This window comes from Kwoniella europaea, chromosome 1 (genome assembly GCF_036810445.1).
Source record: "Kwoniella europaea PYCC6329 chromosome 1, complete sequence".
Taxonomy (NCBI): Eukaryota; Fungi; Basidiomycota; class Tremellomycetes; order Tremellales; family Cryptococcaceae; genus Kwoniella; species Kwoniella europaea.
The window spans coordinates 2,630,440-2,645,718 of NC_089487.1; the positions used below are offsets into that span (position 1 = coordinate 2,630,440).

Below are 15,279 nucleotides of genomic sequence, written 5' to 3' on the forward strand. Positions count from 1 at the left end.
CGAGCATTGATGTTCATGTCAGCGTTCCAAGCGATAATATGCAGCCTTACATCCGCAATGATTAATCCAAAGAGCTGGAGGGAGACTCTACTGATCGTGCTACCACCAAAGACCGAAGGGATCGACGAGCACTTCCTGTCCTTTTTCCATCTAAACGGGATGATCCGGAAGTGGTGTCTTAGGGTATATGAGATGAGATATGCACAGTAGATGAGACTTACCTTCAGAGGGCTCCGTCCTATACTTCATGAATTCCTTGTTCCACAGACCGTATCTCTAAATGCCTCAGTGGTGTCGACAGCTTTTCAACGAGGTATTTCGTTATTTATATTGATACGATTCGTGACGATGCCGTTATCGTTATATATTGTACGTTAAAAGTCAATGAAGGGGGGAAAGGAGGTACGAGATAGTTGAAAAGTGTTTGATCGACAATTGACGAGAATGAAACCGAGATGGTGATTGTGAACAGGAAGTGATGGGTTGGGTTATGCGATGTAAGGGTAAAAAGTTGGATTGGTGTAGGGATGAATCGGAATGATGAGGACTGACAGTATTGTTCATCAGCTCATATTCCATTGACATTTCGACGATACCAACAATAGAAAGAGGGAGTTATGAATATAGGAGAAGATCCCTTTTGTTGTTTCCAAGTGAATAAGCTTTACGCCCGTTGTGGTCCTACAATCCGTAGATCGTCCTAGTCATGATTGACGTGTGATTCATGATCTCATCCCCAAGCACCTCTTCTTTGCCATGTGCATTATCTCCCATCCGACCGAGAGATCTGCACGCTATGTAATGCATAGCACAATAGGCGAAGCTACAGTGACTCAGACTGGACTTGCTACTCACCTAATTAAGTCGATTTTTGTTGTTCGGCCCAAAGGGATGTAGCTTGAGGAATGAACGCGCTTAGACCGTCAATATCACTATCCCAATACCATTATCGCACATCATTTTCCTTGGGTGATATCTTGCCCTGTTGCTGACCTGTAAATTCTATGATTTCGTACGTGTGTGCAGATTGTTGAAGGATTTCCATGGCCCCCATGACCTTGTTTTATGGCATTGCTCGATGCTCAAATCCTCGAAAAGATGGGATTATGTTCAACCTTATTTACGCTTGGACCTCCTCCACCGTTGACACGTGGTTCGAACATATCTGTCATGTCCGTGCCCCCTTTTTCGGTTCTGAGGAAATGTTGATCATGAATGACAAGCAAAGATAAGATACATCACTCATTGTACTACCCAACCTTATCAATCGCATCGCAGACACCAAACATGCTCGGACTCCATCCTCGTTCATTACTTCGTCGTCGCCCAACGACCTTCTCCCGACCTACCCCTCCGGCAAGTTTTCCCAGGACATACCGCGCAAATAGCACCTTCATTCCATTCTCAGAGTTCAAACCTCCTCCTATCCGCCAGCGGCTCAAACCGTTAATCCCATTCTTCATCTATTGGAGTATAATCACATCTCTGGCTGTACATCTGCTACGTATACGAATAAGCTCAAAAGAAGAATTAGACAAGCAAAAGGCAAAGATCACCGTTTTATCTGACCTGGTAGAACAGTTACGCAATGGAAAGATAATAGGGGAAGATGATATACAAAGGGAATTAGAGATGGTCGGTCTGAGGGAACGAACGGTGTTGTCACAGAAGGTAGAAGTGGAAGATACGAAAGATGTAAGATGGACTGAAGTTCTGTTTGGGAAGAAGAGAGAGATAAAAGACGAGGTTGAAGAGGATGAAAAGAGTTTGGAAGAGTTGGTACAAGGTGAGTAAGAGTCTCTCTCCATCAGCTTGCTGTTCCATAGATTGTGTTCCCATGCCATAGTCATACTAATCTGATTATTCTTACCATTTGTTGCAGCTGTAAACGAAGCATCTCAACCTACTGCTTCCCCAATAACACTCATACCGACCACCTCAAATATCAGTATTCCGGAAAGATCGGGACAGGTCAAGAGAGCACCCTCGTCGAGCGTATATATGTGATTTTGTCAAACCAAGTTTCTCATCAGTTATGACAAGACCTCATAGATATGCCAATGTACTGTATACTGATATGCCATGCTTACTGCTAATTTGCGAGATGACGACCAGAAAACTTATTGGATTTACGACTCTGAGCATTGTATCTCCAAAATTGTCTTGTTAGGTTCAGCACGCAGTCGATCACATGCTGATATCCTCTGGGAAGTTGATCCTTGCTGATCTTATGCATAATCAGCGACCATCATCAACCCCTTTTTCACCATCAACGGAGTCCCGACTTTTCCAAAAAGCCAAGCTAGGGTTTCAATTTTGGTTACCATCAACACAATCATTACAAATGCTTCCGCATAAATCCCCAGGTGGTATAAAACCGAAACACTTCAATATTGAATGACCTTCGGGCGTAGTCAGAGCCTATCGGGTTAAATCCCCACTCCATCCAATTATGGAGTGATGACATCTGGGCGTAAAAGCTGTCAAATCGATACATCCAATATACCTCGCCTAAACCCTGGGGCTGTTAGACGAGATCATAGTCACGCAACAAATCAAGATAAATGACTCGTGCGACCCGAACCAGTGTCATCATCATTGCTGATGCAGATTCAGATGCAGATGATGGAACCTGTTTCATCCCATCTATACTACCCTAAAAACCGAACATCTCTCGGTGATGTTATTGATTGACTTCGATCAACTTTTTCGCTGATCATCATATCACGAGATGCGATGCATGCGCATAGGCATATGGCATTACCGCCGGCGGTATACATACCGGATCCTGGGTCGCGGAATGAACGGCGACACTCACGAGCAAAGTTCTGTGAACTCACCCATGTGACAAGATAGATCTCGTTTCTGAGTGGATACTACGAGTAGAGCAAAAGAGCAAACTGACGAACCAAAATAAGATCTGCGATTGACCTCAGACTCAGGCGCAATTAGTTAGCTTCCACACTAGTGTCAACACTGGCCATGTCGACTTGGTAACCATCAGATCATGACGATCCAATAACAATAAGTAATCACATGGAGTTCCGGAGGCAATTGATATGATGATGTGGGGACCGGTATGGATACCGCCGGTAGCATTGATCATCTGATAATTGATTGTTGATTGTTACTGTATACACAACAATTGACTAAAATTGTACCCTTCCTTTCGTTGATGGATTGGGTTGATCAGTGATGGTTGATGAAACGGCATTCCCGCTAGTTTTCTTTTTTTTTTCCTCAATCACACGCTTTGATCACTTGCTTAAAGGATGTTTCCACTAATTGAGGATCCTTTTGATGGATACATCAAACATCATACAACAACGTACTGATTCCAGACTTTTGCTGTATCTATCCCGCAGTCATCATGGTATCAGGTATCAGAGGGGAAGCGGCATTTCCATTTTCATTTTCATTGTTTGTTGGTCAATGCGATTGTACTAACAGACTAAACATAATCAAACATGTTTCGTCCTCCTTTCGCAACAGGAGAAACGATGGAAAAGATGGTCTGAGACCTTTTAGGGTGAAATACAGCATGAATACCTTTTGAAGGGGAGTTGACTTTATCGAGTAACTGTGGAGATAAGGATCAAGGTAGGATACAAGATACACGATATATAAGAAGTGATCCCTTTCATTTTTTTTTGCTCGTCGTCAAGCCTACCTTCCTTCATATCGCAGATCAACCAACTTGAACAGATCACTTACCCCACATCCAACAACCAGCTCAATTCGCAATCCCTTAAACCCAGAAGTCACATTCAATTTGACTTATTACGATACCATCCCTTTCAATATTCGATAGAAGGATAAAGACCTTCTTTCCTCCAAAATAAACATCAACATATCTTTGCCCCCAAACCATACCGACTCCTTTGTCCTTTTATCGATCGTCCAATTTGGTGTACAAGGGGTATGTGTATTCCTTTTCCTCCTTCACCTCTACTTTTACTGGTATCCCGATTTCACCGAAATCCGATATCGTTCTATTCCTCTATATTCGGAGGCGGATACGGTAGACACACAAATGCATTGCATTGAATAGACGAACATGAATGACCTGCTGACTTGTTCCTTCTTTCCTCATCATTCAACGTGTTTCATCTATCCCTTTAGTATTCGTAGTCATACCTACAGTATCTGCCATCTTCTAAATTGGAACCAAACAATACATAAACCGACACTCAACCCCTTAAAGAGTGATTTACCTTCTCACCAATCGTCAATCTACAACCTATCTTCTTATCGATTGACCATATCGATAACACTAAATCCATCTTATAACTCTCTTATTCCCATATCATACACATCTTCTTCCTAATTATCATAAGTTACCTTCGAATTCAGCAATGTCATACTATCGACCTTCGTCATTCGCCGCTACCGCTCACGCCCAACCTGAAGCTTCCTCTTCCCGACGCCAAGCTCAACCTGCTCTTCCACCGACCATCCGGGAGGAAGAGATCACCACAACTACTGCCGCTGCTCCTATCGGTGCTCAGGGGGACAAGGGCAAGGGGAAAGAGAAGAAGGTGAGGAAGATGACGATGGAGGATGTTGAGAGGTTGGCCGGACAGATAGTAAGTGATCATATCATCTATTGATTAAAGGTCTTGCCACCCTGTGGCAAGTCAACAATCATGTCCATCTCACCAATCATTATATCGCCTTCGTCATATTAATCAAAGCCATGCCTCGTGTCGTACACGACTTATCTATATAACACTCATGTTCTTCTTCCTTTCTTCCCTTTATCCCGACAAACCCGAAATATACACATATTGACAATTGACTTTTCCTAATAGTGTAATGTCCGACCTCTCGGTGCATGTCAACGTCCACAATCTTCTGGAAGCCTCTACTGCACCAATGTGAGTGATCCCTCTCTTTCACAGAACCTGTATCGTCAACCCCAAATCGACGCGTCTTGGTCGGATGTTTGCCACACACATCTATAATTATACCATACACTTGCCACACATACCTGCCTTTGGTCTATTCGCTTAAACGATAAGATGAGGATAGCTGACATCAATCAAATCATTCGTGATACATAGCACTCATGTCAGGCTATCAATGCCGATGGTGGTAGGTGCGGTAACTGGGTATCTAACCCCCGAGAGACGAGATTCTGTGCTAATGGGTGTAAGTGGCTTCTCATTCTTAACAGTCCAGAAGGTTGATGTGGATTGTTTGTAACTTGTAGGGCACATGGAAAACTCCCGTCATACTCATCTCTCCGACCTCCTCGCCCTCCGAAAAGCCCTCAACCAGCGTCAATCGACCGAGAGGGAGAAGCAAAACGCTGCTCAACTTTATTACATCGAACAGCGTTTTCCATCATCCTCATCCTCTTCGTCCGCCTCGACCTCAACCTCCGACACCCCTTCCTCGACGTCCTTGTCATTGTTGAGGACACCCACGACTCCTCCTTCTGCTAGGTCGACGAGGAGTCTGAGTGAGGAAAGAGGCTGGGGATCACATGGGGTTGATGCGTGGTGGAGAGGTAATTGGGGGTTGAATTCTGAGCAGATCTCGGAGACGGGGGGATGTACGCGGAATAGCTCATGACGGGTGCCAAACGAATGAAATTTAAGTTACATCATTTAATCCAGACCCATTTCGATCCCTGCTTTTTTATGTTTGGTTTAATCGTTCTTTCTTTACTCCTGTTGTATATCTCATCTGATCTGGTAAAACTTAGTTATTCATTTACCACACTTGTAAAACTACTTTTGTATGTTTCCCTTCGGTTTCGTTTGTCTTATTCAACATTGGGTTTGTATAATCTCTCAACAGGTTGTTAGCATTGTACAGTGGTATGGTTTTTGGGTTTGTATGATTAACAACAGAAGAAAGAAATGAATAATCCTGGTGATCTATTGTTCTCAATTATCAAGAAGCCATCTCCAGTAATGTTGTTCCTTTGCAGACGCAGTTACGTTACAGCAGAAAGCAGCCTGAACAATGTGTGTACTGCATATCATCTATATCTTCGTACTATATACAAAACCAATACTGATGTCATACACGTAGAGTAGGAATATGATTGAGATGCCAATTCCTATGTTATGATGCTAAATGCGCATACAGACCATGATAGAATGCTTTGATGTACTTAATCATACCCACCATGATATCTCTGTCCAGTCCCTCCTGCTCTAGCACCTTGACCCTTCCCACCTTCGTCCCCCTTTCCCTTGTTTTTACCTTTACTTTTCCCTTTCCCTTTCCCACCAGTATTGGGTGTAGCAGGTTTAGCCGGTAGAGATACGTTATGTCTCCCACCCAACGCAGCATTCATCTCTCCACTCTTTCCCTTTATTTTGATTCCACCATTCTCAGCTTTCCTAACTTGGTCTAATTCTTTACCCCAATTATCAACTTTACCTCCTCCATTCCCATTACTTCTCCATTCACTCTCCCAATCTTTCTCTGATCCCGATGCTCCCCCTTTGGCCTTTCGCTTTCTTCCTGATCTCGATGATGAACCTGGTGTAGGAATTTCAACGACAGGGGTCTTTACTAATGGACTACCATTTCCATTAATCTTGCGATTCTTCCCAATTGGTGTCGATTGATTACCACCTCCACCACCTAATGCGCGATTGATCAACTCTCTCGCACCGTTGTTGTTCCTCGTACCGGGCTCTGATAATTTCCCAAATGAAATGACTTTAGCAGGTGCCGAAGAAGGTACACCACGTCCGTTGTTATCCATTAGATGTCCATGTGAGAAAGGCATCGTCCCGTCCCTATTGTTATTGTTATTGTTATTGTTATTGTTATTGTTATTGTTATTGCTATTGCTATTACCATTCGGTTTCCTATTAGAAGGTGGTCGAGGTGGCGGTGATCTTGATCTGTGCCTTTGACCATAACTAGATTGACGTGGATCTCTTTCTCTTTCACGATACTCTGAATCCCAAGGTCTTCTACCCCTATCCCTATTGTTGGGTGTAGAATATGCTCCTCCTCTACCTCTGATATTCAACCCACTTCCACCTCTGGAACTTCTAGACTGATCAAACCAAGATGGTTCATCATCCGATTCACCACCACCACCAAAGTGTCTTTCTCTTTCTAGTTGCATCTGTCTAGCTTTCTCTTTCTCCCTCGTTTTCCTACCTGCACTTGAACCTCCGAAGTTCTTATATCCTCCAGAGATGAATGGTAGATTATCATAATCATCTTGACCTCCGTCGTCATCAAACCTGGAATGTGTAGGTGGAGGCAAATCTGCATTGCGTCTTGAAGACGCGGTGAAGAATGGTCCGCGAGAGGACATCTCAAGGGAGAATGCTGAGGGGACGGTGAGACGGGCTAGGGAGCCACGACGTTTTGAGCAGTCCTATACAAGGAATCAATATCTCGTACGATTGAGTGACAGCTGAGATACAGAAGGAGAAGGAAAAAAAAAGATATGGTGAAGCCGGGGTGAAAGAGGGTAAAGAGGAAATATATCAGGTGGGGTCCGGTCGAGCGAGATGGCGAGAAGGAGGCGAGACACGAGATGAAGCGGGGAAGAGAGACAGAGATCGGAAGAATGAAGATTTAGTTGACAACTATACTCACATCACCTAGATGGCCCTCCCTGGCACAATTATAGCACCACTCCTCAGAGGCTCTACCGCCTATCGCTTCTTTCTCCCAACCCTCAGCACTCATCTTATCTCGGATGATGTCGGCTCTAGCATCGGTGGATAAATAGGAATATACTCTCCATAAAATATGGCAGGTCTGTTTCGATTGTACATGTCAATGACACTTTCTGAGAAACGATAGTTTTCGTATTATGTTTTATAGGTGACACGATACCCACATTTTCCGTATGATCCCTACTTCCACACCTATCGCATCCCGTCCTCCTCGAAGATCTAGATACGGGGTCGGGACAATCTTGCTTCCTATGCCCACGCCCACCACAACCGAAACATACCAGACCGACTGGACAATCTCTCCTTTCGTGCGCGTCCTCCGCTCCACATGTGGTACACTGGCATACGAAAGTGTATCAGTTTACGCGTGCTCTGAAAATTGGGACGATATGTAGACTAGAAATGATCGATACTCACTATTATATGTTTACAATCTTTACTCCTATGTCCTGGCCGTTTACAATTCTGACAGATCTTACTCTGATCCGCTGTAGCTAGGAAAGTAGCTTCTACCTCTTTTGGGCCATCATCTTCGGCATCGAAATACCTCTTGGAGCCCTGCAAAATGGGATGGGATTTGAGTGAGCTATCAGAAATACACGGTTGTATTCGCGGCGAAAATCATAACTCACCTTGCTTATATCATCATCGACGAAATATAGACCTTCCATCATATCTTCATTATCCCCCTGATCTACCCTATCAACATCCCCTTCATCGGTCCGCAACTTTGACGGTGATATCGAGTCTACCAGTACATGCGAAGGTAGCAACAAGGAAGATCCCGCTAGCTCATCCTCCACTTTCGCCTTTTCTTTCCCTTTACTCTTTGAATTGACATCATTTGGTTTCTGCAATTCCACATTCACACCTTTCTTGCTGGTGGTAAGAGAAGGAATCATGCTTGTACTAAATAATCCGGGTGGTTGAAAGTGATCGCTTGACGAAAACGGTGGTCCATCTTGGGCATTGGAAATACCAGGCAAAGAGGGTGAAATCTGAGGTATCTCATCAATGAAGATATCTGCTCCCACTATATTCTCTTTGATCTCTCCAGGTTCGATATCATTCGCCCTTGGCGGTGCTGATCTGCTAGGTCCAGCTTCAGGAGGTGGAGTGGGTGAAAATCTGATTCCAGTTCCTGCAAATAACGATCGAGGTAATGGTGTGAAGCTTGAGGGAGCGTAAGTGGACGGTATGGGAGTGGTACCTCTTGAAGGTCCAGCACTGGTCGTTCGCGACATACCCAGTTGATATAAATGGTATATTATCGTTCTATAAGGTAAATTTGAAGTATGAGGAAGTAGTTCAACGATGTTCAACCATTCAATAGATGTGATGGGAGTGAAGTAAACCTTCGAGGCATATATGGTGATTCTGTCGGCTGAGGTATGCAGGCGACTCTATCTCGGTCTTGGCGACTTTCTATCTGGCCGATGACCCGTACTAGATACCTTGTTGACGGACTGGTTGCTGATTTATACGTGACTGCTATTGTGATAGTAACATCGATCGTATTGTTATTGGATTGACTGTCAATTGTTGAAATCGTCAGAAATCTTGAAATCCTCAGGTGGAGGTAGAAGGGCCCATCGTTGCCACCGATCATCCACCAGACAGCGTATCAGGGTATCGCCGATAAATGCCGGGATTAGACCTATGTGAGTAAGAAGCGGACATGTCCACCTATTCCGTTCCCACCTGAATTGAAAAGTAAGGTCGAGCGAGTAGCAAGCAGAGTGAGCAGCAAGTAGAGATTAAAAAGTCGGTGAGGACAACCTATATACGACAGCATAAATCCTATTGACCAGTAGCTTGAAGCTATAGATCATTGACAGTACATCTCCTCTCGCTGTACGACTCCCGGTTATCCGCCGTTCCTGCCGGATTTCGACTCAAAATCTTGCGAACAGAAGTACATAGCCGACGAAAGGACCAGTAATCCGTCGCAGATTCCGACTCAACTCGACTCAGTTTCAGCTCGTACAGATTGTAGCTTAGTCAGAGCGTCAGTCATTGGTGGCCAGGGTGTCAGAAACTTCTTTATCAATCTCATCAGCTCCATTTCTCCATTTGCTTTCATTTAATACACAAAATATAGAAGGAGCAAAATGTCATTCCCAGCTCACGACCGTAAGTAGCCTAATTGACCCTTTGTCATCAGATGTGCAGAGGTACCTTTTGAGCTGACCATCATATCCCTACTAGCTTCCAAACCCATCAGTATCCCCAAAACAGAAGAGAACGTCTTGAAATACTGGACAGATATCAACGCTTTCAAGACTTCTCAGAAATTGTCTGAAGGAAAACCAGAATATAGTTTCTATGACGGTCCCCCTTTCGCTACTGGTAAACCCCATTATGGACATTTACTCGCTGGTACCATCAAAGTGAGTTCAACTGGATTCTACTTTTCAATGGCAGGAGCTGTTCACTGACATGTCGTTCTGGTGATTAGGATATTGTCACTCGACATGCTCATTCTACAGGGCATCACGTTGAAAGACGATTCGGATGGGATACGCACGGTCTTCCAGTCGAACATGAAATTGACAAAACCCTCAACATCAAAGGAAAAGCAGATGTCATGGCGATGGGTATTGACAAGTACAACGCAGCATGTAGAGAGATCGTCATGAGATATTCAGGAGAATGGAAATCGACAGTAGAGAGAATGGGTAGATGGATCGACTTTGATACCGGATACAAGACGCTTGATCCAACTTTTATGGAAAGTGTCTGGTGGGTATTTGGACAGTTATGGCAGAAAGGTCAAGTATACAGAGGATTAAGAGTCATGCCTTACTCGACGGGATGTACTACCCCTCTAAGTAATTTCGAGGCTGGTGAAGATTATAGGATGACTTCTGATCCTGCTGGTGAGTCGTTCATCTCGCACGACCGAATTTCCATGAGTGGGGTCATTCTGACGATTTGAAAATACTATAGTTACCGTCACCTTCCCTCTCGTTGATGACCCCTCCACATCCCTTCTCGCATGGACCACCACACCTTACACTCTTCCTTCCAACCTTGGACTCTGTGTTCACCCCGATTTCACATACATCAAAATCTACGATTACGAGCGTGATCAGAATTTCATCCTTCTCGAACCGAGATGATGAAATTCCTCCTTGTCCCATCGATGAATCTGGTAAATTCACAGCCGAGGTCCCAGAGTACCAAGGCAAGCACGTCAAAGTAAGTTACTTTCTCCTTCGATCTGTATAATGTACCACTAAGCTGTTCGAGTAGGAAGCCGACCCAATCATCATCAAAGACCTACAGAAGAAAGGACGACTTATTGTTCGATCCGATATCATGCACTCTTACCCCTTCTGTTGGAGATCCGGTACACCACTCATCTACCGAGCTATCCCATCTTGGTTCGTACGAGTAGCTAACATCTCAGATAAGCTCGTGGCAAACAACGAGAAGACCCGATGGGTACCTGCCAACGTCGGTGAAGGTAGATTCGGAGGATGGATCAGGAATGCACGAGATTGGAACATCTCGAGAAATAGATATTGGGGTACACCTATCCCCCTCTGGGTCAGCGAGGACTACGAAGAAATCGTCGCTGTTGGCTCCATCGCTGAGCTCGAAAAGCTTTCCGGCGTGACTGGCATCAAAGACCTGCACAGAGAAAGTATCGATAATATCGAAATTCCCTCACAACAAGGTAAAGGTAAATTGAGAAGGATAGAGGAAGTGTTCGATTGTTGGTTCGAATCTGGATCGATGCCTTACGCCCAATCTCACTATCCGTTCGAAAACCAAGATAGATTCCAGAAATCTTACCCTGCCGATTTCGTTTCTGAAGGTATCGACCAAACTCGAGGTTGGTTCTACACCTTGTTGGTACTTGGTACTCACCTTTACGATACCGCTCCATGGAAGAATTTAATCGTCACTGGTCTCGTGTTGGCTGCGTGAGTCAGCTATATATGCTACACGTAAATACCGAAGCTGATCAATCATGTTGTTGTGTATAGTGACGGAAAGAAGATGTCCAAGAAGCTCAAGAACTACCCTGATCCTATGGAAGTAGTCAACAAATACGGTGCCGATTGTGTTAGATTGTTCTTGGTCAACTCCCCCGTAGTGAGAGCCGATAACCTGAGATTCAGAGAAGAAGGTGTACGAGAGATCTTGGCCAACGTCATTCTCAAATGGATCAACTCCCTCAATTTCTATCTCGGGCAAGCTGAACTTTTCGAACGAACTACAGGAGAGAAGTTTGTCTATGATCATGATGCACCCAAATCATCTAACGTTATGGATCGATGGATTTTGGCTACTTGTCAGACTCTGATCCAGCATGTTGACACTGAGATGGGAGGTGAGTCATCGCAGTCGCGTCACAGAGAGGACAGATTGCTGATATCTACTCCACATAGCTTACCGACTTTACACCGTCATCCCACGATTGCTTGACTTCATTGCCGATTTGACCAACTGGTACATCCGATTCAACCGAACACGATTGAAGGGTATCGGAGGTGTTGAAGATACCCGAGCGGCGTTGAACACACTGTACGAGGCTTTGTACACATTGTGTCTGACTATGGTGAGATGGCTCTGCACCTCCGGGTCGTACAATATGCTAACATACGTCACCCTCTTAGTCCTCATTCACCCCCTTCACCAGTGAAACAGTCTACCAAGCCCTTCGACCCACTTCTCCCGCGCCTAAAGACACCAGCCAAGACGTACGATCCATCCATTTCCTTCCCTTCCCATCTGTCCGACAAGAATACTTCGACCTGGTCATTGAAAGACAAGTGAAACGAATGCGAGCGGTCATTGATCTCGGTCGATTGATCCGAGATCGAAAGACATTGAAGGTCAAGATCCCATTGAAGGAGCTTGTCATCTTCCATCATGATCAAGAATACCTTGATGATGTTAAATCGCTCGAATCGTATATCGCTGCGGAACTCAATGTGGTCAACATCGTCTACACTACCGACGAGTCAAAGACGGGTATCAAATACCGAGCTACGGCCGATTGGCCCACGTTAGGTAAGAAGTTGAGAAAGGATTTAGGAAAGGTCAGATCGCATTTACCCAAGATGACAACTGAGGAATGCAAACAGTATGTCAACGAGGGTAAAGTATCGGTCAATGGGGTAGAACTTGTTGAAGGTGATTTGATTGTCACTCGATTCGCCGAGGTCAATTCGGAAGACAATAAATTCGATACTGCATCGGATAATGATGTGATCATCGTATTGGATATTCAGCGACATCCCGAATTGGAGACCCTGGCTTTACTTCGATCTCTGACATCACGAGTGAACAAGTTAAGAAAAGAAGCTGGATTGAAACCTTCCGACAAAGTCGAAATTTACTATACAGTAGATGAGAACGAACAGGATTATCTGAAACCCGCTATTGCCCAACAGGAAGAATACCTCTTAAAGACTTTGGGTAATGTCCCCGTGGAGCTGTCTCAGAAATCAAATGATAAAGAAATCATAGAGACGGAGAAGAGATCGAAAGATTCAGAAGATTTGGCGGAGAACGAGAGATTCGTGTTGAAATTGGTCATGGTATGAACAGCTTTCAGGTTACAATGTGATATGCATTTAACGAGTTGATTTACATACAACCTATTGACAGATTTTCTTTACGTTCATTAAGCGGATCTAATTACAATACGTGATAGATACAACAAGCAGGGAGTGAACAGACAAATGTCGTATTCGGGTCAAACACTCATTCTTTTGGTACCGCACCAATCGTCCGAGGGGATATCCAATTTTACGGTGAGGGGAGAGTTATCGAAAGCAAATTGTTTATGCTGTCGTTGCAGCTCTTGGATTTGCTCAATGAGGTCCTCCGATTCCGAATGAGATTCGCTTTTCTTTTGCTTCTTGGGTGAAGGCGATGGAGAAACATGTATGAGGTACGAACGGTGTACGATACGGTCAGATTGGGTTTGTTCGACGTTTTCTCGTAGACGTGGCGCTGAGAGATAACCTTCTATTACTTTGGAATCCCCTCGTACGAATGGAAGCAATTGAGACCAGGCGTCATTTACTGTAGAAACCGCAAAATAAGCAATTGTACGTTTGGATCAATATTCGACAAATGACTGACAGTTCACCAGATGGAGGACAGAGCGAGGGTGGAGAGCGAGGGACCATAGTTTATTGTCTCGAACAAAGCTGACACCTAAGTAATCGATTTGATTCTGTTCTGTGTGTCAGTGACGTTCATCTCATATAATCAATCCATTATACTACATTGAGCCAAGTCGAAAGTAATGATGACTTACCGGAAACAAGGGCGAATTCCTTTCCTCAACTAGATAAGCGTCGAGCTTGCCTCCGAGGAAACATCGTTCAAAAAAATATCCTCCTTCCCCCCAAATGACATCCTTTGTGGATTTATTCTCTACAAGGACGGCAGGTCGGCTGTGTAGTTTGTCCCATACGGATGGAGGTGTATTGTAGAGAAGTCCAAGCTACCAGTATCAATTAGCATATACGTTGAGAATCCGAAAAAGGGTGAGAGTGGTAGACGAGTGGTAGATGAGATCACAGCAGTGATAAGTGACAAGGAATTTGCGACTAGACAAGCTGTTTGGTCCCCCTCAGGATTGAGTGATCTCGGAGGGTGAACAGCGTAAAGTGAGGACACTCACCGAAACCATTCGCAGCACATGCTGCATTTCGTGAGCCAAAGTCACCGCTAGAAAGAGTAGGTGATTAGCCAAGACGTAAGGCTGTTGATGTTTCAGCGCGTAAGCATGCCCGGCAGCGACAACGATCTATAGTCAAATCACAAAATTAGCCGACCTACTGCTAGGTATTGTTCAGGTCGCCGACGTTATCCTAAGAAAGAAAAGTATGCTTACATCGTTCCTAACATGTATGATAGTAGGCTCAACGCTGCTTACATACCCGTATGACTTCGTCTTGGTGTCAACGACTATCTCCAATACAGAATCGGCATCAAATTCTTTTTGTCTTTTCATAACATCGCCATTCATAGTGGCCACGGTCCAATCGAAGATGCCAGATGCAGGCGCATCTTTCTCCCTCGGCGGTTCGTTGACCATCATAGCGGTGTTGGTGATGCCGAGACCTAAAGGAGACCAAACAAACTGCTTCGCTACCTCGTAAGCTCTTTGAAGAGCAGCGATTTGATTTGAGTCTGCGAGACATGATGAAGAAGCGGCGTGGTCGCCGACGAGCCTAAAGACGGTGGAAGGAGAAGAGGGAATGAATTCAGTTGTCGATGCCGATGTGGGAACGTTGTAAGGGGTCGGCCGGAGCCTTGATGATCGAGATGGTGGTGTAGAGGGTGGCATGACGGACGTTGCTTATGATGAGCTTTTATTCGCTTCAGTTGTCGATAGAGTGTTGACGGTGTGTTGACGGTGTGTTGTCGGTGTGTTGAACGTGGATGCTGTAAAGTGTGTGTTTAATGTCAGATGCAGTGGCGAGAGTGGCGAGAACTGTGGACCACTTTGCATTGGTACAACTTGTGCACGAGTGATTGGGTTGGCACAAGTATACAACGTGACGTCACATGCTTAAGGCACAACGGCCACCTGCAGTTTACGTAAGAATGCGATTCGTTGACCATGAACCTTCAACAATAG

General features: G+C 44.6%; 5 protein-coding genes across 5 annotated transcripts; 3 read left to right on the forward strand and 2 right to left on the reverse strand.

The window, feature by feature from the left end:
* Positions 1-1,287: 1,287 nt before the first annotated feature.
* Positions 1,288-2,007, forward strand: V865_000983 (uncharacterized protein; the record flags this gene model as incomplete). Its single annotated transcript, XM_066224810.1, has 2 exons — positions 1,288-1,786; positions 1,883-2,007. 2 exons carry the CDS (start codon positions 1,288-1,290, stop codon positions 2,005-2,007), a joined length of 624 nt encoding a protein of 207 aa, XP_066080907.1.
* A 2,348-nt stretch (positions 2,008-4,355) lies between these two features.
* On the forward strand, positions 4,356-5,577 carry V865_000984 (uncharacterized protein; the record flags this gene model as incomplete). The annotated part of the gene is made up of 4 exons (XM_066224811.1): positions 4,356-4,586; positions 4,812-4,877; positions 5,064-5,151; positions 5,213-5,577. The coding sequence occupies 4 exons, from the start codon at positions 4,356-4,358 to the stop codon at positions 5,575-5,577; spliced, it is 750 nt and encodes a 249-aa protein (XP_066080908.1).
* A 547-nt stretch (positions 5,578-6,124) lies between these two features.
* On the reverse strand, positions 6,125-8,908 carry V865_000985 (uncharacterized protein; the record flags this gene model as incomplete). The annotated part of the gene is made up of 5 exons (XM_066224812.1): positions 6,125-7,357; positions 7,582-7,746; positions 7,829-8,002; positions 8,082-8,222; positions 8,297-8,908. 5 exons carry the CDS (start codon positions 8,906-8,908, stop codon positions 6,125-6,127), a joined length of 2,325 nt encoding a protein of 774 aa, XP_066080909.1.
* An 867-nt stretch (positions 8,909-9,775) lies between these two features.
* On the forward strand, positions 9,776-13,225 carry V865_000986 (uncharacterized protein; the record flags this gene model as incomplete). The annotated part of the gene is made up of 9 exons (XM_066224813.1): positions 9,776-9,797; positions 9,873-10,054; positions 10,123-10,543; positions 10,614-10,751; positions 10,831-10,865; positions 10,920-11,596; positions 11,660-12,006; positions 12,065-12,234; positions 12,293-13,225. 9 exons carry the CDS (start codon positions 9,776-9,778, stop codon positions 13,223-13,225), a joined length of 2,925 nt encoding a protein of 974 aa, XP_066080910.1.
* Positions 13,226-13,377: 152 nt separating this feature from the next.
* V865_000987 (uncharacterized protein) lies at positions 13,378-14,985 on the reverse strand (the record flags this gene model as incomplete). Its single annotated transcript, XM_066224814.1, has 5 exons — positions 13,378-13,709; positions 13,770-13,863; positions 13,948-14,136; positions 14,317-14,442; positions 14,530-14,985. 5 exons carry the CDS (start codon positions 14,983-14,985, stop codon positions 13,378-13,380), a joined length of 1,197 nt encoding a protein of 398 aa, XP_066080911.1.
* Between the last annotated feature and the right edge of the window lie 294 nt (positions 14,986-15,279).